The 25685-nt window shown below is 33.6% G+C and overlaps 1 protein-coding gene across 3 annotated transcripts in view; it reads right to left on the bottom strand.

The window, feature by feature from the left end:
• Positions 1 to 25685, bottom strand: part of SPATA6 (spermatogenesis associated 6) — a 148799-nt gene that overhangs the window by 27117 nt on the left and 95997 nt on the right. For 2 of the 3 annotated variants that reach the window (XM_081220262.1, XM_081220264.1), the window contains exon 11: positions 22270 to 22369. In XM_081220262.1, coding sequence (XP_081076388.1) covers positions 22270 to 22369 — 100 coding nt within the window. The remainder of the gene's footprint in view (positions 1 to 22269; positions 22370 to 25685) is intronic. The other variant, XM_081220263.1, reaches the window with a different exon arrangement.

Below are 25685 nucleotides of genomic sequence, written 5' to 3'. Positions count from 1 at the left end.
TAGATGAAATAGAAAGAAAGTAAACAATAGGAAAGACCAATAAAACTAAAATCTGGTTCTTTCAGAAGATAAACCATTAGCCAGACTCATCAAGATAAAGAGGGAGAGGACTCAAATCAATAAAATTAGAAATGGAAAAGGAGAAGTTACAACAGACACCGCAGAAATACAAAGCTTCCTAAGAGACTACTACAAGCAACTCTATGTCAATAAAATGGACAACCTGCAAGAAATGGACAAATTCTTAGAAAGGTATAACCTTCCAAGACTGAACCAGGAAGAAATAGAAAATATGAACAGACCACTCACAAGTAATGAAATTGAAACTGTGATTAAAAATCTTCCAACAAACAGAAGTCCAGGACCAGATGGCTTCACGGGTAAATTCTATCAAACATTTAGAGAAGAACTAACACCCATCCTTCTCAAACTCTTCCAAAAATTTCAGAGGAAGGAACACTCCCAAACTCATTCTATGAGGCCACCATCATGCTGATACCAAAACCAGACAAAGTTACTACAAAAAAAAAAAATTACAGACCAATATCACTGATGAATATAGATACAGAAATCGTCAACAAAATACTAGTAAACAGAATCCAACAACACATTAAAAGGATCATACACCATGATCAAGTGGGATTTATTCCAGAGATGCAAGGATTCTTCAATATACATAAATCAATCAATATGATACACCATATTAACAAATTGAAGAATAAAAACCATATGATCATCTCAATAGATGCAGAAAAAGCTTTTGGCAAAATTCAACACCCATTCACTATAAAAACTCTCCAGAAAGTGGGCATAGAGGGAAGCTACCAACATAATAAAGGCCATATAGGAAAAACCCACAGCAAACATCATTCTCAATGGTGAAAAATTGAAAGCATTTCCTCTAAAATTGGAACAAGACAAGGATGTCCACTCTCACCAGTATTATTCATTGTTTTGGAAGTCATAGCCATGGCAATTAGTTAAGAAAAAGAAATAAAAGGAATCCAAATTGGAGAAGAAGTAAAGCTGTCACTGTTTGCAGATGACATGATACTATACATAGAGAATCCTAAAAATGCCACCAGAAAACTACTAGAGCTAATCAATGAATTTGGCAAAGTTGTTGGATACAAAGTTAATGCACAGAAATCTCTTGCATTCCTACACACTAATGATGAAAAATCTGAAAGAGAAATTAAGGAAACACTCGCATTTACCATAGCAACAAAAAGAATAAAATACCTAGGAATAAACCTACCTAGGGAGACAAAAGACCTGTATGCAGAAAACTATAAGACACTGATGAAAGAAGTAAAAGATGATACCAACAGATGAAGAGATATACCATGTTCTTGGTTTGGAAGAATCAATATTGTGAAAATGACTATACTACCCAAAGCAATCTACAGATTCAATGCAATCCCTATCAAATTACCCATGACGTTTTTTACAGAACTAGAACAAAAATCTTAATATTTGTATGGAGACACAAAATACTCTGAATAATCACAGCAATCCTGAGGGAAAAAAATGGAGCTGGAGGAATCAGACTCCCTGACTTCAGACAATACTACAAAGTTACAGTAATCAAGACAATTTGGTACTGGCACAAAAACAGAAACATAGATCAATGGAACAAGATAGAAAGCCCAGAGACAAACCCATGCACCTATGGTCAACTAATCTACGACAAAGGAGGCAAGGATATACAATGGAGAAAAAACAGTCTCTTCAATAAGTGGTGCTGGGAAAACTGGACAGCTACATGTAAAAGGATGAAGTTAGAACACTCCATAACACCATACACAAAAATAAACTCAAAATGGATTTGTGACCTAAATGTAAGACCAGAAACTATAAAACTCTTAGAGGAAAACATAGGAAGAACCCTCTTTGACATAAATCACAGCAAGATCTTTTTTGATCCACCTCCTAGAGTAATGGAAATAAAAACAAAAATGAACAAGTGGGACCTAATGAAACTTAGAAGCTTTTTCACAGCAAAGGAAGCCATAAACAAGACGAAAAGACAACCCTCAGAATGGGAGAAAATATTTCCAAATGAATCAAAGGACAAAGGATTAATCTCCAAAATATATAAACAGCTCATGCAACTCCACATTAAAAAAACAAACAACCCAATCCAAAAATGGGCAGAAGACCTAAATAGACATTTCTCCAAAGAAGACATACAGATGGCCAAGAAGCACATGAAAAGCTGTGCAACATCACTAATTATTAGAGAAATGCAAATCAAAACTACAATGAGGTATCACCTCACACCAGTTAGAATGGGCATCATCAGGAAATCTACAAACAACAAATGCTGGAGAGGGTGTGGAGAAAAAAGGAACCCTCTTGCACTGTTGGTGGGAATGTACATTATTGATACTGCCACTATGGAGAACAGTATGGAGGTTCCTCAAAAAACTAAAAATAGAATTACCATATGACCCACCAATCCCAGTACTGGGCATATACCCAAGGAAAACCATAATTCAAAAAGACACATGCACCCCAATGTTCACTGCAGCACTATTTACAATAGCCAGGTCATGGAAGCAAACTAAATGCCCATCGACAGACAAATGGATAAAGAAGTTGTGGTACATATATACAATGGAATATTACTCAGCCATAAAAAGGAACGAAATTGAGTCATTTGTTGAGACATGGATGGATCTAGAGACTGTCAGAGTGAAGTAAGTCAGAGTAAAGTAAGTCAGAAAGAGAAAAACAAATATCGTATATTAAAGCTTGTATGTGGAACCTAGAAAAATGGTACAGATAAACCGGTTTGCTGGGCAGAAGTTGAGACACAGATGTAGAGATCAAACATAGGGACACCAAGGGGGGAAAGCCGTGGGGGGGTGGGCATGGTGGTGTGCTGAATTGGGCAATTGGGATTGACATGTATACACTGATGTGTATAAAATTGAAGACTAATAAGAACCTGCTGTATAAAAAATAAATTAAATTAAATTAAAAAATTTTAAAAAACACGAATACTAAACTTTCTTTGGGCTATTTGTATGGAAATATGTTAATATAAATGTTTCAGACATTACATGAAATTCCTAAAAATGTTATATGTTCTGGTATAATGTTATAAGTCATAATTCTAGTTATTTTAAAATGTATATCTCAGAAATAACTAAATTTCCTTGTCAATTGCATTATTATGAACTTTCATCAAATCTTTAACTGTGGTCATTTTAAAGTCTTTTGTCATTTACAGATAGTTCTGGGTGTACTCTGATGCTTTTGAAAAAATATTCCTACAAAAGGGTTTCATCTTCAAGGAATTCATGGAAAAGACTCTGACAAGTACAGGTTTCTGGTAACTGATTATACTACTGAACAGAATGAATAAGCATTTTCAGAATTCTAATGGAAAACTGATGAATTCATAAAAGTGCTAACAAAAGATCAAGATAAAAAATTAATTACATGGGACTGAGTGAACTGATGAGGATGATTATAATTTTGTGACTTTCTGTTTGAATAATAAAAAAAATACATTAAGAATCAATATTGTTAAAGTGACCATACTACTTATGGCAATCTACAGATTCGATGCAATCCCTATCAAAATACCAATGGCACTTTTCACAGAAATAAAACAAATAATTTTAAAATTTGTATGGAAACACAAAAGACCCCAATTAGCCAAAACAATCTTAAGAAGAACAGAGCTGGAAGAATCAAACTCCCTGACTTCAGACTATACTACAAAGCTACAGTAATAAAAAAAAAATATGGTACTGGCACAAAACAGACACATAGATTCATGCAACAGGATAGAGAGCCCAGAAATAAACACACACCCTTATGGTAAATTAATCTTTGACAAAGTAGGCAAGAATATACAATGTAGAAAAGACAGTCTCTTGAATAAGTGGTGCTGGGATAACTGGATAGCTACATGTAAAAGAATGAAATCAGAACATTCTCTAACATCACATACAAAAATAAGCTCAAAATGGATTAAAGACCTAAATGTAAGACCAGATACTATAAAACTCCTAGAGGAAAACATAGGCAGAACATTCTTTGATAAATCACAGCAATTTTTTTGGATCCACCTCCTAAAATAAAGGAAATAAAACCAAAAATAAATAAATGGGACCTAATTAAACTGAAAAGCTTCTGCACAGCAAAGGAAACAATCAACAAAACAAAAAGACAACCTACTGAATGGGAGGAGAAAATATTTGCAAATGATATGACGGATAAGGGATTAATATCCAACATATATAACCAGCTCATACAACTAAACACACACACACACACACACACACACACACACACACACACATCCAGTTAAAAAATGGGCAGAAGAACTGAAAAGACATTTTTCCAAAGAGGAAATACAGATGGGCAACATGCACATGTCAATATCGCTAATCATCAGAAAATGCAAATCAAAACCACAATGAGTTATCACCTCATAACTGTCAGAATGCCTATCATCAAAAAGAACACAAATAACAAGTGCTGGTGAGGATGTGGAGAAAAGGGAACCTTTCTACACTGTTGGTGGGTATGTAAATTGGTGTAGCCACTGTGGAAAACAGTATAGAGGTTTCTCAAAAAACTAAAAATAGAACTACCATATGACCCAGCAATTCCACTCCTGGGTATAAATCTGAAAGAAAAAGAAAAACCAAAAAGATACATGTACCACAATATTCATAGCAGCATTATTTACAATTGCCAAGATATGGAAGCAACGTAAGTAGTCATCAAGAAGTGGCCGTAAAGAAGCTGTGGTATAGATATATACAATGGAATACTACTCAGCCATAAAAAAGAATGAAATTTTGCCATTTGCAACAATATGGATGGACTTGGAGGGCATTATGCTAAGTGAAATAAGTCAGACAGAGAAAGACTAACACTATATGATAGCACTTACACGTGGAACCTAAAAAATACAACAAACCAGTGAATATAACAAAAAAGAAGCAGATTTGCAGATGTAGAGAACAAACTAGTGGTTTGCAATGAGGGGAAGGGTAATATAGGGATGGGAGAGAGGGATGTACAAACTACTGGGTGTAAGATAGGATACAAGGATGTATTGTACAATACAGAGAATATAGCAAATATTTTATAATAACTGTAAATGAAGTGTAGCCTTTAAAAACTGTATTAAAAACTTTTTTTAAAAAGAAAGAAATGCTCACTTGGGGGATAATATTATAAAAGTAAAGAAATAATTTCCATAAAAATCAGGATACTGGATTGTTCTTATGGATGAGGGAGGGTTGTGATATTAAGGGACTACAGAGAGGGCTACTGGGATGGCTGGCTAGATTCTATATCCTGATGGGGCAGGTGGTTAAGATGCTCATCTTGGAAAAAATCATCTAGCAACATATATCTTAGGCAATATTCTGTATTTGAGTTATAGTTATGAGTTTTAAAAGCATAAAAATTAAAAATGACGTGTTCAGGACTTCCCTGGTGGTCCACTGGCTAAGGCTCTGTGCTCCCAATGCAGGGGGCCCGGGTTCGATCCCTGGTCACAGAACTAGATCTCATGTGCCACAACTAAGAGCTCGCATGCCGCAACTAAAAGATCCCACGTGCTGCAACTAAGACCTGTCACAGCCAAATAAATAAATAAATAATTAAAAAAAAATGACGTGTTCAAAGTAGCAACAATATGACCGATAAGTTTACCAAAACAATAGAATGATAGCTTGAAAGTGCTGAAAGAAAATAACTGCCAACTTAGAATTCCATAATCAGAAAAAAGTATCTTCCATAAACTGAGTTAAAATAAACTTTCAAACAAAAGAAAAAACAAAACAATAAACCTGGGAGAATTCATCTGCAATAATGAATTGCAGGCTAAAGGAAATACTAGAATTCAATAATGAATTGCATGCTAAAGGAAATAACTAGAGTATTATGAAAGAGGAAGTCTGGAGATGCAGTGCAGAATGAAGAGCCACAAAATGGTAAAATATGATTACATCTAAATGAGCATCACCTATATAATATATAATGATGCAATATGATGCTTAAAACATACAAACAATAAAAACAGGATAATAATAGTATGTTAAGTGAGGAGGGAAATAAAATTAATATGTTCATTTATATTCAATTTTTAAAATATACTTGTTTTAATCTTTAATGTAACCATCAAAAGAATAAAAAAAGAAAGTAGCACAAGTTAATGTGGTAGAAAATTAAATAATACATGCTCAAGCCAAAAGGGGGCAAAATAGAAGGAAATACAGAATATAGAATGGGTAGAATGAATAGAAAACAGTAGATTTACATCCAAATATATCAGTAGGTATGTTTAATATGAACAGACTAAATACTACAATTAAAACACAATGATTGCCACATTGTATAAAAATGTCAATATATGCTATTTAAAAAATCCCCTTAAATATCAACAGAAAGGTTCAAAGTGTAAGAATGAAAATATATATTTTCATTCCTCTAAAACACTAAGCATATAAAGCTATTTTAGCTATAGCAATATCAAATAAAGCAGACCTAAAGAAACATTATTACTAGAAATAAAGACATTAAATAAATACTATAATTCCATTTATATGCATCTAATCACATAGCTACAAAATATACAAAGCTGAAATTGTTAGAACAGGGAAATTAAAACAGGCAAATTATATTGGGAGATTTTAAAGAAGTGTCTCTCAGTATCTGATAGAATTGGCAGACAAGAAAAAGTCAGTAAGGATAAAGAAAAACTGAACCACATTAGCAAATGTGACCTAGTTGTCAAGCACACTAAACTCAACAAAAACAGATATCATGTGTTTTTTTCTTAAGTGCACTTGGAATAAAAAATGACCATATCTGAGCATAAATAAGGTCTCAAAAATTTCAGAAGGCTGAAAAATCAAGTGTTCTCAAGACACAGCAGAATAAAGAAAATAATTTTTTTAAAGAGAAAAAAATAAAATTCCCCCACCCAAAGAATGTTTGGAAATCTACCAATACACTTTTAAATAACCCAAAGGTAAAAGAAAAATTACAATGGCAATTAGAAATAGTAGTGAAAATATGACACTAGTTAGAAAGAAATCTATAGTCTTAAATACCTGTATACATTAGGAGAAAGCTTAAATTTAATGATGTGAATAGTCACCAAAAGTTTTTAAGAGAAAGATCAGCAAATTAATTCCAAAGAAAGGAGAAGAAAGAAAATTATATAGACCAAAAATTAATAATGTAGGAAAAATACATACAATAGAGAAATAAAACCAAAAGTTGGTTTTTCAGGGGGGAAAAAGTAATAAATTCCTTTGTGAGACTTATAATAATCTCCCTTTTATTACCATCATAGAGAAGTGATTAAAAAAAAGAGCAAACATTTATTAAACACTTTCTATATGCCAGTGTCATTCTAAGTATGTTACATACACGAATTCTACTAATACAAGAAGCCTATCAGGAAACTGTTAACAGAGGAGTAATTTGTTGAACAAACTGGTTCCAGACAGAGCCTTCATAAAACAGCACACAGCTGGTATGTAGTAGCAACTCAATTCATCTCAGCTAAACTTACTAATCAACTTCAAACTATTAAAATTTAAACCATACTATTCCCTGGCAAATCACATATGCTATCCTTCCTGATTTATTCTTTCATTATACTATTTTGGCATATTTATATAAAAATCAGTACTTTTAAAAATAATTGGAAGATCTGGCAACATTGTGCCTGAATACCTATATGGCAACACTTAACTAGGGCTGAGTAGTGGCTTTCTCCTGCAGAGAGGTCACAGACTACTTTCTCTATTGGTCACAGTACTCAACACCTACCCTAACTTTTGAATGCATCTGACTTTATGACTTCCTGGATTTCAGGATAAAGTCTATGCTTCCTATTCTGTTTTTTCCACGATTTGGCCCAACAAGAACTTTCTGCTTTAACTGGATTATACCTAACAATTTCCAGAATGAGTTTTATATAAAAACATGAATTTCTAGAGAGTATAGGCTTATAGGATTAAGCCACCTTCTCTTTATTTCTGTCAAAAGGCACCAGAAACTGGGGTTCAGATGTGATAGCAAAAGGACTGGGGTCTTTGTTGAAATGATATTAGATTTTGTTGAATTAAGTCAAAATGCTGAGTGCTTTCTCCTCATTCAACAGGGTTTTATTTTCAATAGGATCTTTTGTGATCACTGACTTCCATTAGCTTGTTTGAGGTCGGTTCTCTTCATTTATAAATAATTGGCAAACTATGTTTTACACTTCTCTGTACTAATCAAATATTTAATGATTTTTGAAGGACTTTTTCAATGTCCCAGAAGAGGCTCATATTTAAATTCTTTGTGAAATAAAAATACTTTTTTTACTTTAAAAAATTCTTTGTGACATAATGTAAAAAAACCTAGTGTTTATATTTAATAAGGTCTACCTTTTCCTGTGAGTATCCTTCAATAGGACCAACGTGGACTTTGGTCTGACCTGTGTCTAGGGAGTGTGTTTCAGTGTACGGCTCACAATGTGTGTCTCTGGTATGTTACTGTTTGTTTCTGAACATGGATCTTATTTTCACATGTTTAGGTTTAGGCATATTATTAGGCTTATATGTATCAGATTGTACTTTGTGGGTTTATCTCTGTAGAGCTTAGTGGTTAAGTTCAAAGAGCATTAATCTGGATTCAAATCTTGGCTCCAACCAACCTAAGTAGCCATATGACCTTATATAGAAGTCACAACTTTTCTGAAGCTCAGTTCCTCATCTTTAAAATAGTACTTCTTAATAGTACGTACTTTGTAAGATTATTGTGAGGATAAAATGGAATAATAAATACATGCATAGTGGCTGGACTATAGTGAATGTTTAATAAAGTTATTATTCCTATATAATCAACTTCAGATTTTCTCTGGAAGAACAATAACATTTCCTACTTATGCTTTTTATTCTTATACTTAATCGTATACTGTGCCACACTGTTTTAACCTTTCATATTCATTTTTTAGTTTATAAAATAATCATTGGATTATACAAGTTCTTTATGGAAAATGTGGTTTCATGAAAATATCACCAGTGCTTTGCATAGCACAAGGCAGAGAGCATGTAGATATTAGATGAAAAAAGTTCAATATATACTTAATGAAAGAACATAGGCAAAAAAAAAAAGACTAATTTAAAGAGTTTGTGTTCAGGCTGCTCTTAATGTAAAACTATTTAAGATACTGAGATTTAGTGTCCAGTGTAAGCCAACATGAGCCACCTTACTGCCTTCCATTTGAGAAAGGCAGGTCAGGGACAAAACAAACTAAGGTAATTAAAAGAAGTGATGAGACACATGGAGGCTAAACAATACACTACTTAATAACCAAGATATCAGTGAAGAAATCAAAGAGGAAATAAAAAAATACCTAGAAACAAATGACAATGAAAACACGACGACCGAAAAACCAATGGGATGCAGCAAAAGCAGTTCTAAGAGGGAAGTTTATAGCAATACAATCCTACCTTAAGAAACAGGAAACATCTCAAATAAACAACCTAACCTTGGACCTAAAGCAATTAGAGAAAGAAGAACAAAAAAACCCCAAAGTTAGCAGAAGGAAAGAAATCATAAAGATCAGATCAGAAATAAATGAACAAAAATGAAGGAAACGATAGCAAAGATCAATAAAACTAAAAGCTGGTTCTTTGAGAAGATAAACAAAATTGATATACCATTAGCCAGACTCATCAAGAAAAAAAGGGAGAACACTCAAATCAATAGAATTAGAAATGAAAAAGGAGAAGTAACAACTGACACTGCAGAAATACAAAGGATCATGAGAGATTACTACAAGCAACTCTATGCCAATAAAATGGACAACCTGGAAGAAATGGACAAATTCTTAGAAATGCACAACCTGCCAAGACTGAACCAGGAAGAAATAGAAAATTTGAACAGACCAATCACAAGAACTGAAATTGAAACTGTGATTAAAAATCTTCCAACAAGCAAAAGCCCAGGACCAGATGGCTTCACAGGCAAATTCTATCAAATATTTAGAGAAGAGCTAACACCTATCCTTCTCAAACTCTTCCAAAATATAGCAGAGGGAGGAACACTCCCTAATTCATTCTACGAGGCCACCATCACCCTGATACCAAAACCAGACAAAGATGTCTCAAAGAAAGAAAACTAAAGGCCAATATCACTGATGAACATAGATGCAAAAATCCTCAACAAAATACTAGCAAACAGAATCCAACAGCACATTAAAAGGATCATACACCATGATCAGTGGGATTTATTCCAGGAATGCAAGGATTCTTCAATATATGCAAATCAATCAACGTGATACACCATATTAACAAACTGAAGGAGAAAAACCATATGATCATCTCAATAGATGCAGAGAAAGCTTTCAACAAAATTCAACACCCATTTATGATAAAAACCCTGCAGGAAGTAGGCATAGAGGGAACGTTCCTCAACATAATAAAGGCCATATATGACAAAACCACAGCCAACATCGTCCTCAATGGTGAAAAACTGAAACCATTTCCACTAAGATCAGGAACAAGACAAGGTTGCCCACTCTCACCACTCTTATTCAACATAGTTTTGGAAGTTTTGGCCACAGCAATCAGAGAAGAAAAAATAAAAGGAATCCGAATCAGAAAAGAAGAAGTAAAGCTGTCAGTTTGCAGATGACATGATACTATACATAGAGAATCCCAAAGATGCTACCAGAAAACTACTAGAGCTTATTAATGAATTTGGTAAAGTAGCAGGATACTTAATGCACAGAAATGTCTGGCATTTCTATACACTAATGATGAAAAATCTGAAAGTGAAATTAAGAAAACACTCCCAATTACCATTGCAACAAAAAGAATAAAATATCTAGGAATAAACCTACCTAAGGAGACAAAACACCTGTATGCAGAAAATTATAAGACACTGATGAAAGAAATTAAAGATGATATAAATAGATAGAGTGATATACCATGTTCTTGGATTGGAAGAATCAACATTGTGAAAATTACTCTACTACCCAAAAGGATCTACAGACTCAATGCAATCCCTATCACACTACCACTGGCATTTTTCACAGAACTGGAACAAAAAATTTCACAATTTGTATGGAAACACAAAAGACCACGAAGAGCCAAAGCAATCTTGAAAACGAAAAATGGAGCTGGAGGAATCACGCTCCCTGCTTTCAGACTATACTACAAAGCTACAGTAATCAAGACAGTATGGTACTGGCACAAAAACAGAAATATAGATCAATGGAACAGGATAGAAAGCCCAGAGATAAACCCACACACATATAGTCACCTTATCTTTGATAAAGGAGTCAAGAATATACAGTGGAGAAAAGACAGCCTCTTCAAAAAGTGGTGCTGGGAAAACTGGAAAGGTACATGTAAAAGAATGAAATTAGAACACTCCCTAACACCATACACAAAAATAAACCCAAAATGGATTAAAGACCAAAATGTAAGGCCAGACACTATCAAACCCTTAGAGGAAAACATAGGCAGAACACTCTATGACATAAATCACAGCAAGATCCTTTTTGATCCACCTCCTAGAGAAATGGAAATAAAAACAAAAATAAACACATGGGACCTAAGGAAACTTAAAAGCTTTTGCACAGCAAAGGAAACCATAAACAAGACAAAAAGACAACCCTCAGAATGGGAGAAAATATTTGCAAATGAAGCAACTGACAAAGGATTAATCTCCAAGATATATAAGCAGCTCATGCAGCTCAATAGAAAACAAACAACCCAATCCAAAAATGGGCAGCAGACCAAAATAGACATTTCTCCAAAGAAGATATACAGATTGCCAACAAACACATGAAAGAATCCTCAACATCATTAATCATTAGAGAAATGCAAATCAAAACTACAATGAGATATCATCTTTCACCGGTCAGAATGGCCATCATCAAAAAATCTAGAAACAATAAATGCTGGAAAGGGTGTGGAGAAAAGGGAACACTCTTTCACTGTTGGTGGGAATGTAAATTGATACAGCCACTATGGAGAACAGTATGGAGGTTTCTTAAAAAACTAAAAATAGAATTACCATAAAACCCAGTAATCCCACTACTGGGCATATACCCTGAGAAGACCATAATTCAAAAACAGTCATGTACCAAAATGTTCATTGCAGCTCTATTTACAATAGCCAGGATATGGAAGCAACCTAAGTGTCCATCAACAGATGAATGGATAAAGATGTGGCATATATATATACAATGGAATATTACTCAGCCATAAAAAGAAATGAAATTGAGTTATTTGTAGTGAGGTGGTTGGACCTAGAGTTTGTCATACAGAGTGAAGTAAGTCAGAAAGAGAAAAACAAATACTGCATGCTAACAAATATATATGGAATCTAAGAAAAAAAAAAAGGTCATGAAGAACCTAGGGGTAAGACAGGAATAAAGACACAGACCTACTAGAGAATGGGCTTGAGGATATGGGGAAGGGGAAGGGGAAGGGGAAGCTGTGACAAAGTTAGAGAGTGGAATGTACATATATACACTACCAAACGTAAAAGAGATAGCTAGTGGGAAGCAGCCACATAGCACAGGGAGATCAGCTCAGTGGTTTTTGACCACCTAGAGGGGTGGGATAGGGAGGGTGGGAGGGAGGGAGACGCAAGAGGGAAGAGATTTGGGAACTTACGTATATGTATAACTGATTCACTTTGTTATAAAGCAGAAACTAACACACTATTGTAAAGCAATTATACTTCAATAAAGATGTTAAAAAAAAAGAAGTGATGTGAATGTCTTTAACTTCTGAGTAGTAGGGGGTTGTTTGTGTGTGTGTGTGTACATGTATACTTATATATATATATATATATATATATATATTTTTTAAGGCATTAGAAAGCTGCTTAAACAATAGTACTAGTGATGCCAAGATTCCTGAGGGGAGAGGTGAGTTAATAGGCTGCAGCTGTTATTTTCCTGGGGGCATTTGTGGATTCTGAGAATAGAACAAAATGTTGAGAATCTATGCTTTGTCCCAGGTCCACTGCCAGAGGACAAATAAACCAGCAGTGTTTTGGCAGTCTTACTATGCTAGATGGACAAAATTAAAAATCTGAGGGGCCAAAACCCAATGAGACACGATGGGTGCAAAACTGAGATGATGGGTCCCTCAAGACACTCGCAGAATGTCTGAAACTATGCAGGGTGAAGGGACAAAAAAAGCTCAGCAAAAGCCTCTGAAAAGCAGAAGGGATTTTCAGCTGTCTTGCCTGAGAAGGTGAGAGTCATAAATAGTACCTATGAGAAGGAAGGGGCCTAGAACCACACCAACTCTCAGGTAAAAGCCCAAAGGGCTGAAAATTAAGAACTCGACAGTTGTTTTTTTTTTTTTTTTTAATATTTAGGACTTAGAGAAAAGCTGCAAAGATAGAGTTCCTGTACACAGGAACTTCATCCTTCACGCAGCTTCTCTTAATGTTAACATCTCATATAACCACAGTAAATTTTGCAAAAACCAAGAAATTAACATTGGTACAATACTATTACCTAAACTGCAGACTTTATTTGGATTTCCCCAGTTTTTCCAATAATGTAGTTTTTCTGTTCCAGGATCCAATACAGGATACCATGTTGCATTTAGTCATCATTTCGCCTTAGTCTCCTCTAATCTGTGACAAGTTTCTGTTCTCCGTGTTTCTCATGATCTTGACATTTTCGTCAGGTATTTTGTAAAAAATTTCTCAATTTGGTTTTGTCTGATGAATTCTTATGTTTAGACTAAGGTTATGGGGTTTGGGGGAACCATATGACACAGATGTGCCCTTCACATCCCCTGATATCAAAGGATACATGCTATCAACATGAGTTATCACTAGTGATGTTAATCTTGATCACTTTGATAATAAGGTGGTGTCATTTACCAGATTTCTCCACCTAAATTACTATTTCTTTTTTCCATGCTCTATTCTTAGACATAAATCAAGTCCAGCCCACACTCAAGAGGAGAAGAATTAAGCTCTATCTCCTGGAGTGGGCAATATCAACAATTATTACTTAGGATTCTTCTGTAAGGAAGATTGGTCCATTCTCACCGTTAGTCATTCATTGTTTCACTTACATCAGTGTGGACTCATGGATATTTATTTTATTGTTTGGATTATAATTGATACTAATACTGTTTATTTCATTGCTCAAATTATTCCAGAAATGGTCACTGGAGCTCATTCAGGTTACTCCTATGTACTTTATTTTTTTGAATTTTAATTTATTTTTTATACAGCAGGTTCTTATTAGTTATCTATTTTATGCATTAGTGTATAGATGCCAATCCCAATCTCCCAATTCATCACCCCCGCCCCACTTTCCCCTCTTGGTGTCCATACGTTTGTTCTCTACATCCATGTCTCTATTTTGATATGCCCCTATTCCTCTCACCTTTCTTGAACAATTCCTCACTTTCCACACTACAAGATGTTCTATGCTAATCTTCTGTTTTTCCTGCTCCACCCCGAGAATTAGCTATTGCTCCAAGAAAAAAGCCCTGGTAACTTTCATAGAAAATAGGTATTTAGAAATACGTGATAGGTATTAGATCTGGGAGCTGGGTGTCCTTGTTGCTATTGGGTTGTCACTCCTTCTAGGCCCTTTCAGAGGGCAAAGACAGGAAATATGTGTGTATACTAACCCACGTATATTCATATATCTATATCTCTGAATTAACCTATCTGTATATATTAAAATAAACATGAATTAAAACTGTCATCTCAGACTCTAATCCAACTTCCCACGCTTCATTCTAGCTTTTTCCCATCCTGTTTCTTTATAACTTCTTTTTTCTGACAATAAGAAACCTGGTTGTTTTATCCACAATTTATTTACTTATTTATCCAACTCTCATATACATGTATTTTCAGAATTGTTAATCCATATCCCTGTGTGAAACACATTTATCTACTAGAGCAGGGGTTAGCAAACAGCTCCCAGGGCAATTCTGGCCCTTTGCCTGTTTTGGTATGGCTGATAGCTGAGAGTTATTTTTACATTTTTAAATGACTGGGGGGAAAAACAGAATATTTCATGAAAATTACATGAAATTCACATTTTAGTGCACATGGATAAAGTTTTATTGAAACACAGTCGTGCTCATTTGTTTATGTGTTGTCTATGACTGCTTTCGTGCCGTATCAACAGAACTGAGTAGTTGTGACAGGGATCCTATGGCACACAGACACACAAAATATTTACTATCTGGCTCCTTCCAGAAAAAGTTTGGTGATCCCTAAACAAGAATATAGTGATCATGTAGTTCTTTTTGGCTTTAGTGTTACAGTATCCAGCCAAAATACCATATTCCAAAGTAACTTAGATAAGCTAATTTAAAGATGTCTTGTATTTTTAATACTGCTAGTTTATTATAATCTACATTAAATCTTCAGAAGACCCATCATCACACTTTTAATTTTTAATACAATAAATTTAACTCTTTCTAATGTACATTTTTCTAGGAGTTTTGACAAATGCATAAAATTATATATCAGTCACACCAGTATATCAGGCAGCTCCTGTACCCTAAAAATTCTCCTGTGAGGCTGGTTTCTTTGTAGTCGACAGCTTCTGCATCTGCTAACTTGCTATTTTAACAATGTCATATAAATAAAATCATACAATGTGTAGCTTTGGGGTTCTGGCTTCTTTCATTTAGCAAACTAAATTTAAGATTCATCATGTTGTAGCATACATTAATAGCTCATTCTTTTTTATTGCTGAATTATATTCAATTGAATGGCTATACCATAGTTTGTTCACCATTCACAATTAAAGTGCATCTTGTTTGCTTCTAGTTTTTGGTAATGATGAATAAAGTTTCTATAAACATTCATGTACAGGTTTCTGTGTGAAGATATGCTTTCAATTCACTTGGATAAACAGCTAAGAAAAGGACTGCTGGGTCATATAAGTGTATGTTTAAACTATACAAAACTACCTTCAAATTGTCCTCAAAAGTGGCTGTACCTCTGAGCATTCCCACCAGCATTGAATGAGAATTCCTGTTGTTCCATATCCTTGATAGCATTTGCTACTGCAAGTTTTGCAGGGTTTCTTTATGGCGCTGGGGTCAGGGGATGTTTCTGTTTAACAAATTCTAATATGTGTGTAGTGCATCTCAGGTAGTTTTAATTTGCATTTCTGTAACGACTATTGAGCATCTTTTCATATATTAATTGGATAAAAATGTTCAGATCATGTGCCCATTTTTAATTGGGTTATTTATTTTCTTACTGTTGAGTCTAAAGAGTTGTTTTTATATATTTTAATTATGGATATAAGTCCTTAATTATAAATGTGATTTGCAAATATTTTCATTCAGACAAGGGCTCGTCTTTCTATCCTCTTAACGGTGTCTTTCACAGAGCAAAAGTTTTTAATTTCAATAAAGTTTAATTTATCAATAATTTTGCTTTTTGTTTATGGATCATGTGTTTGGTGTCATATCTAAAGTCATTGCTAAATATAAATTAAATGGATTTTCTACTAGGTTTTAGGTCTAGGATATATTTTGAATTATGTGTCAAGGAGTTGGTTTTTTTTTTCGTTTATCAACAACCATGTGTTAAAAACACAACAAATGCAAAGACTCCATTTAATTGACTTTGTACTTTTGTCAAAAATCAATATTTGTGTGGGTCTATTTCCAGAGTATCTCTCCTATTCCTTGATATCTGTGTCTATAATTTAGTCAATACTACAGTCTTCATTGCTATGCTTTACAGTAAGTCTTAAAATTAGGTAGTGGGTCCTCCAACTTTGTTCTTTTCAGAACTGTTTTGGTTTTTCAAGTTCCTGTGCTTTTCTATACATCCTAGAATCAGCTTGTCAACATCTATTTAAAAGCTTGACGGAGTTTTATGATTTCATTGAATCTAGAGTTCAAACTGGGGAAAATTGACATCTTAATTTGGAGTCCTCCAATCCATGAATATGGTATATCTCTGTTTAGTTCTATCTTCTTTGATTTCTTTCAATGGTGTTTTGTAGTTCTCAGAATGCAGATCCTGCATTAGGTATAATCCTGTTAGAATTATACCTAAGTACTTCAATTTCTGGTGCGATTGTAAACTGTATGGGTTTTCTAAATTAAAATTCCAATTGTTCATTGCTGGTATACAGGAAATATTACTTTCTTTGTATTTTGTGACATTGCTAAACTCACTTATTAGGAGCTTTTAGGTTGTTTGGAATTTTCTACATAGATAACCATATCCTTTGCAAATACAATTTTATTTCTTCCCTTCTAACCTTTATGTCTTTTATTTATTTTTCTTGCCTGTCTGCAATATCTAAGACTCCCAGTATGATGTTAAAGGAATGGTGAGAGAGGGCATGCTTGCCTTGCTTCTGAGCTCAGGGGGAAAGTATTTAGTCTTTCACCATTAAGTATAATGTTAGCTGTAGGTTTTTCAAAGATGGTCTTTATTAGGTTAACGAAGTATCCTTCTACCTCAACTTTACTAAGAGTGTTTATCATGAATAGAATTGAATTTTGTTGGATACTTTTTCTGCCTATTGAAATGACACTGAGAACAAATATGTATTTAATCTGTTAATAGGAGGAATTTACATTACATTTCTGGAATAAGCCCACATGATTAGGATGTATTTTCATTTTTATATACTACTGGTTCTAATTTGCTAATATGTTGTTAGGGATTTTTACATATATGTTCATGAAGGATTTTGGTCTGTATTTTTCTTTTCTTGTAATGTCATTGTCTGGTTTTGGCATCAGAAGAAATGTTGATATCATAAGATGACCTGGGGAGTATTCTTTCTTCTATTTTCAGGAATGTGTAAAACTGGCATTATGTTTTCCTTAAAGGTTTGGTAGAATTCACTAGAGAAAGCCTCTGGGCTAAGGGTTTTCTTTTATGGAAGATTCCTAACTTTAAATTAAATTTCTTTAATAGATATACAACCATTGCAATTATCTATTTCTTTGTGAGTTAGCCTTGGTAGCTTATGTCTTTCAAGATGTTCTTGAAAGTTATGTCTTTCAAGAAGTTTCAAATAGTTTCAACAGCAATGTAAGCAGAGCAGAAGACAGGATTAGCAAACTAGAGGACATTTCAAAAGAAAGTATCTAAACTAGAAAGAGAGAGAGGAAAAAAAAGAATTAAAAACATCAAAATAAGCATAAGATACATATGATATACAGTCTAAAGACCCTATATAAATGTAATTGGAAATTCCAGAGGGACAGTAAATAGATATTCGGGCAGAAGCAATGTTTAAAGAAAGAATGAACAGGTTTTCCCAAACTGATGAAAGATATCAACCTAAAAGTTTAAGAAGCTCTGCAAACTTAACGTAGAATTGATCCAAGAAAATTACATCTAGGTATATCACAGTATGATTACTAAACACAAAGTTGAGCAAATCTTAATTGCAACAGAGGGGGGAAACCCCACATTACTGCAAAGGAATGACAGCTGACTTTTCAACTGACACAAATGAATGGCTTCTTTAAAGTGCCCAAGGAGGGAATTCCCTGGCGGTGCAGTGGTTAGGACTCCACTTTCACTGCTTTCACTGCCGAGGGCACAGGTTCAATCCCTGGTCAGAAAACTAAGATCCCATAAGCCATGTGGGGTGGCCAAAAAAAAAGTGCCAAAGGAAATAACCACCAACCTAGAAATTTATAACTTTATATCTAGTAAAACCACCCTACATAGAAGTAAAACAATGATGTTTTCAAACAAACAAAACTGGAATTCAAAGCCAGGATAATAACATGAAAGAAAGTACTAAAGGGAGTTTTTTGGGCAGGAGGAAAATGACTCAAAAATCCAAATGGGAATATGGAATTGCAGGAAAGGATGAAGAATAATAGAAAGGGTAAATATGTGATTAAAATGAATAAACATTACTATGCAAACAAAATTAATTTGTTGTGTGTTTTATATATGTAGAATCAAAATTCATGATAATAGATGTTCAAAAGAAGAGGTGGGGGCTTCCCTGGTGGCGCAGTGGTTGAGAGTCCACCTGCTGATGCAGGGGACACGGATTGGTGTCCCCGTCCGGGAAGATCCCACATGCCGCGGAGCGGCTGGGCCCGTAAGCCATGGCCACTGAGCCTGTGCGTCCAGAGCCTGTGCTCCGCAATGGGAGAGGCCACAACAGTGAGAGGCCCATGTACGGCAAAAACAAAAAGAAAAAGAAGAGGTGGGTTAAAAAAAAGAGTTAAATGTTTTTAGGTCCCAACATTACTGGGGAGGTCAACAAAGAAATAATTTGTTATATATGCAAGTTGAAATCTCTAGGGAAATGAATAACAGAATAGTAAAAAAATGAATAACGAGTTAATAAAAAGGAAATGGATAATTAAAAAGTTACTAATCCAAATAAAAGCTGCATCAATCTACATAAAAATTCTAGATTTTCATTATTGGAAAAAAATCTCATGTACTATTCACAAGATATGCACTTTAAATATATTGATAAAAAGCAAAGGATGGAAATATATACACCATGCATATACTAGGGAAAAGAAAGCTGCTATAACTATACAACTAGTAGACAAAACATACTTTGAAACAAGAAATATTACTAGAAACAAAAAGGGGACCTTTACATAAGGGGTTTGTATCGTAGTCTGAAATCTGTATCCAACTAAAAATTTGGCTTCAAAATACATAAAATAAAATTAACAGAACTAGAAAGAAAAACAGACATATTCACAATCATAAAACTTGAAACTTTCGTGAAATTTGACACCTACCTACCGCTATACAGAAAAAAATAATTCCAACAAAAAGCCTTTAGAAGAAAACATATGATAGAATCTTGAACTAGACTGATGGAAGAAATTTTCACATATTGAGGTATGGGGAATCATTCTGGCTTGTACATCATTTGGCTTGAACTTTATGCTAACTAGAGCAAGCAGTCTTATGGTCTGTCAAATGTACATTGTACAATTGTTTTAACTAAAAACAACAACAAACAACAAAAATGCACTTTGCACTTACCAGACTGTTTAGAATATCCACTTGGAAGATAGGGATAAATGTGGGCCCTTTCTATGACACTAATGCTAGTATTCCTTCGAAGATGCAGTTCCCTTCTCAGACACTGTGGTCATGCTGACTCGCTGTGTATGTGCTAATCAGCCTCTTTGGAAACTTTGAAGGACTGTACCCCTGTCATGTCTGATGTTTGTTCTTTGTTCTGACAAGATATGAAACTGCGGTTCAGGCATCCAAAATGGAGCCAGTTGGTCACTGTGGATGTGGTTTCAGACATGTTCCTGCATCACTAAGACCTTGAAATTTTCTGAACTGTATCAAACTCAAGGATACCACCAGCAGTTCTCAAAACAACATCTGCAGCAGCAGCCAGCTGCAACCTTAAGTTCTCAACGTCTCCCCCTGTGACTATACAGCCATTTCGGACCCTAACCAATCCTTACTGAACTCATCTATCTAACTGTAACTCTGCGGTTTTTGCTGATATAAGCCTCCTCCACTTTGTAGTCTGGCAGAACACAATTCAAGTGCTTCTCTTTCACAATTCAAGTGTCCTCGGCTATAGTCCTCAGTCTGGCTCTAATAAAACTCTTTTCTATTCCTATTTTGGATTGTTTATTATTTCTGTTGACAAGACAAAAATTGTAAAAATGCTAATAAAAAGATAAATTTGATTCATTGTACTTAAGAACTTCTTTTCATCAAAAGATACCATTAAGAGAATGAAAAGGCAAGGCATAGAGTGGAAAAAGAAAACTGCAAAACATATACCTGACATATCAAAAATCAATATGGAACTTTAACAAAACAAAAAAAGAGACAACTTGGTACAAAAATGGGCAAATAACTTGAACAAGTACTCACAAAAGCAAATATCCAAATAGCCAATAAACATATGTACTAGTTATCAGGAAACAGCAAATTAAAACCATTATGTTATAAAACTACTTCTCACTAACAAAATGCCAAAATTAAAATACACACACACACACACACACACACACACAACCTATAGTAGTAGTGAGGACAAATTGAACTCACACACGCTGGTAGGGGGAGTGTAAACTGTTAAAATCACTTGGAAAAGTCTTTGGTGGTATCTAGTAAAGCTTAATGTTTACACACTCTGTGAGCAATTCCACTGGTAGGGACATACCCCAATAAAATGTATACAATGTTACCCAGGGATACATAAGCTGTTCATAGCAGTTCTAAAATAGCTCAAACCAGAAACAACCCAAATGTCCATAAATAGAGGAATGCATAAATCAATGGCAGTATTTTCACACAATGAAGTACCATGCAGCAGCAAGAGTGCACAACTACATAACAAGATGTCTGCATTGCAAAAATGTCTGAATTGAAAAAACAAAATGAAATAATTAAGAAAAAAAGGGAAAAGACATGGTTGGATGTCATTTGTATAAAGATCAAAAATATGCAATACTAATCTTGCTATTAGAAGTTAGGATAATGTTAACCCTGGGAGTGACAGTCACTGGGACTATCTATATTACACTTTGAAAACAAATTTAATTTAAAATCAATATGCATACAGAAATTTTCAACAGTACAAACTGATGTCAATGTCACATAATCCAGTTATATCCCCAGGACTAAGCTTGGTATCCAACATGACTCATGATAAACAATTGTTTTTAAATTAATGACTGAAACAAGAAATCAAACACAAAAAGAATAATATACTGTAATTATTTCCCAGCTGTTGTTCATATATATGTTTATTTGCCTTAAGTCAGAAAGTATTCTCATACTCATCTTCTCTAATATTAAAACTGATAAACCTGACCTCTTCTTTTCCTCTTTTAAGTTTTAATTAACATAAAAATCAGCTGGGAAACTTCTCCAAAATACATATGTCTCATCCCATCTCTCGTTCTACCATTTAATCAAATCTGTTTGCAGGAAATGGAATTGCTTTATTCTGGGCCACAAAACAAGGGTTCCCATATTTTGAAGGCTGTGAAAAAATTATCATAAAGTCACTAGCTACTGACTCTTTATGAGATAGTTATCACTAACATTTTTTATAGTTCACATGATCTGTGTCAAACATTTTGCATAATGACAGGTCAAGCAGGAAGTTAGATACATTGCCTTTAGCAAAACCACTGACTTCCATTAAATGGAGGTTGTATCTTTTCTATTCCTTCCCAGTGATTAAACTTTGCGAGTTTTAAGCATTTTGGGTGGTTTTCATGCCTAATTATAAAAAGCCTTCAAAAGAAAAATTTAGAAACTAACATATAAATGTCTCTGATGAGCCTGATGTGATTTCAAGACATTCTTTACCCGGTCATGGATCTCATCACAGTTTGAAGTTGAACACCAATCAGAATGGAATCTGTAGACATAAAAAACAAAGGTGACTTGTAGCCAGAGGGAGAGAAAAGTAAATCTTTCCAAATGCCAGACAAAGAAAGTTATTTTTTCTTATCTCTATGTGATAACATAAAAAGATTAAAATAACATATTTTCTTTCTTTGACTGAGGATGAGAGGCAGATATAAAATCAGGTACTAATTCTCAACTGCAGTATTAAGTCCTCACAATATGTTCAATTAACAGTCTTAATAATAAAGTTTGACATGATTTGGGGAGAGCATATCTATATATATAACCAATTTAACAATTTCCATATATAATTCTTTAGAGGTTTATCTTTAAATAAAGATATAAATTTTTATATTAGAGCAATAACTCCACCTATAGTGCCTTTAAAATTAGATCTTATTTTCCAGTCTTGGAATTAAACATGTCAAAGAAGAAGGAAAGCAACTATTCCTCTTTCTCATGCCCTTCTCAAACTCAAAACTGGCACTTGTATAATTAAGCTACTTTATTTGTTTTATACAAGTAATAATGAAAATTTCCACATCCATCTGATTATAATGCATCTACATGACATATCCTTTTTTTTATTTTTTTATTAAAAAAAAATTTTTTTTACATGACATATTCTTATAATTCCTTTATAAAGGAATGAGTACTAAAATGTTAATAGGTTGCTTAAAACTTTCTATCTCCCAGTTTGTTCTTACAAAGTTATAATTTTATGTGTTTACACAAAGTATAAACTGTTAAGCAGGATAAATGATTTACATAATATGTTTTAAAGAATGCAATCAGTAATGGATGATCAACTATATAAATTTTATCTTCTGCATTTGTAATAGGAAGTGTTGCTGCATTTATGGAAATATATTGGCAGACCTTGCTATTTGGTACATATGTAACACATCTTGAAAATCAGAGACCCAAATATGCAGCTCCAAGAGGATCTCTTCAATGATACTATGAGAGGATCCACTAGTCTGTGCTGTGGTATAAGAAATGATTACCTAGCAATCTAACTCCATTTACAAAAAGCAAAACCTTTAGCATGATTAAAAAGAATATAAGCTCCTTTTAAATTAGATTTTCTATTATTTCTTAGTCTGATTTTAGTAATAACTCTACAAGCTAATATAAATTATAAGTCATAATATTAATATTTATACTTTAAGGAGAAAACTGCTTCTGAAATGTAACACTTATAATGAAAATTGAAACCCTTGTGTGGTGTGCTAACCCTACTGGAGATATTCTTTAAATAGGCTTAAAGCAAAAAGGACTTTCACTACAAATAAATTCATTTGCTTAGAGTCACTGATAAAGTTTTCAAAAGTCTGTTTATTCATATACATGATTAAGGAGTCCGCTTTTTACAGCAATCTTAGAGGAAAACTTATTTAATTTTAATGAATATTTACCCAGATAAACTAGAGCTGTATGTTCTGTCATATTCCCAATTTTGCCTGGGACATGAAATCTACATTTACATCAGTTTAAATTGTTTATTGATTCCAATGGATTGTATAAACATAGCATATTTCTCAGTGACCTAAAAGCCAGATCAGAGAATGTCTTACATTTAAAGATGTGGTACTGAGTGTGCTACAAAGAACAAAATGTTTTTGTTCCTAGTAATGTCTTAAAGACATATTGTTTGACATATTTTACTTTATTCTATAGACTAGATCTAGATCTTTTTTAGAAAATACACTCAAAGTAGAGGTGTTCTACATTAGTGAAAGTAAAAAAGTTTATTTACCCTGGAAAGTACCCCAATAAAATTTTATTAACTTATTTAGATGTATTCAAACTAAATTGCCATTATATTCTTTTATTTTAAAAGTACCTCAGATTTCCTCAAGTCATAAGTAAAATATGTAATGTTTAATATTTGAATCACTGACAGATATCCTTCTGGCAAAGAAATTATTTATCTATATCTACTATCCAACATCAAAATAAATGTGTAAATGCTGTTACCTAATCTAAACCATCCCCTGCATTGAAATATGAAAAAGGGACAGTTGACTTTAGATATCCTCAATAAAGAATTTTTGAAAATAGCCTCAGTGAAGAATTTATCAACCTGGCTTCAAAAGCTGGGACAATTATATACAAGGATAAAATAACACAAGACTAAAATTGATATTTTACTATAGTAGTAGACAACTGGAGAGTTCTGCAAAATATGCAGAAAGGTAGAAAAATAAATCAATATTTATAGAAACATATCCAAGGAGATACAGGTAAAAAAAAATTCTTGAAAACCTACAGTTATGGCAAAGAATCTAATCAAGAAAACCACAAGTGCTTAATTCTAAAAGTAGGGAAAAAGAGTGTAGCACCAACTGAATATCTGAACATCTGAGCAGACATGGAAATCAAAGAAAGTCCCTGATAACTGAGATGCAAGTTACCAGACTTCAGTAGAAAAACCTCTCTTCAAGAGCTTCTCTTGAACTTTTAAAGCCTATAGATACATATATTTATATTAAAATTTTAAAATTAAATTAAATTTATTTAATTAAATAAGTAACTTTAAATAAATTACATTTATTTAATTAAATAAATAATTTTTAAAATAAAATAAATTTATTTATATTAAATTTATATTAAATTATTTATATTTATTTATTTAAAGCCTACAGACATATATCTCCCTATGTAAATATTCAGATGTATCTATCTATGTATCTATGTATGTATCTATCTATCTATGTATCTATCTATCTACCTACCTACCTACCTACCTACCTACCTATCTGAACTTGACCTCCATAGGCATAATTCTAATACACTTGAAGCAACATTCATCAAAATTCCCTATCTCAGGATGAGGGTCTCTAGCATACCTTCATATACCCATTTCGAATGCTTACAGGGCTAATGAGGAAACAGATAAATCTATCTGTTCAAGACAGAGATGTTTTAATACAGTTTCCAAACTGATATACTCTTGTTTGAATCATCAGTTTTGAGACGAACTTTTGATAGACTCTCTACAGCTTATTTATGCCTGGTAGCGCTAAGTATGCTGCAGGAATTTAGTGTGCTACTTTAGTTTTTTGATACCATTTGTAAAGATAGGTTTTATTTCTATGTGTTGAAGGCATATCTCTTAGGTTTTCAAATTTCTATAAAATTTCTTAAATACCCAGGGTGGGGTTTTTGGTTTTGTTTTTTAATTTATGACAACTCTTGTTTTTATGTTACTGTGAGGGAGGCAAGGAATTTCCAATTTGGATTCAACAACAACAAAAACAGATGAAGAGGAATTATTTCTTTCACATTCAAATTATAACAAGTGTCTAACTTTGTTTGCCAAA

The sequence above is a fragment of the Mesoplodon bidens genome (genome assembly GCF_964165515.1).
Source record: "Mesoplodon bidens genome assembly, chromosome: 2".
Classification (NCBI taxonomy): Eukaryota; Metazoa; Chordata; class Mammalia; order Artiodactyla; family Ziphiidae; genus Mesoplodon; species Mesoplodon bidens.
The sequence above is the reverse complement of the archived record's forward strand: the minus strand, read 5'-3'. Positions and strand labels throughout refer to the sequence as shown.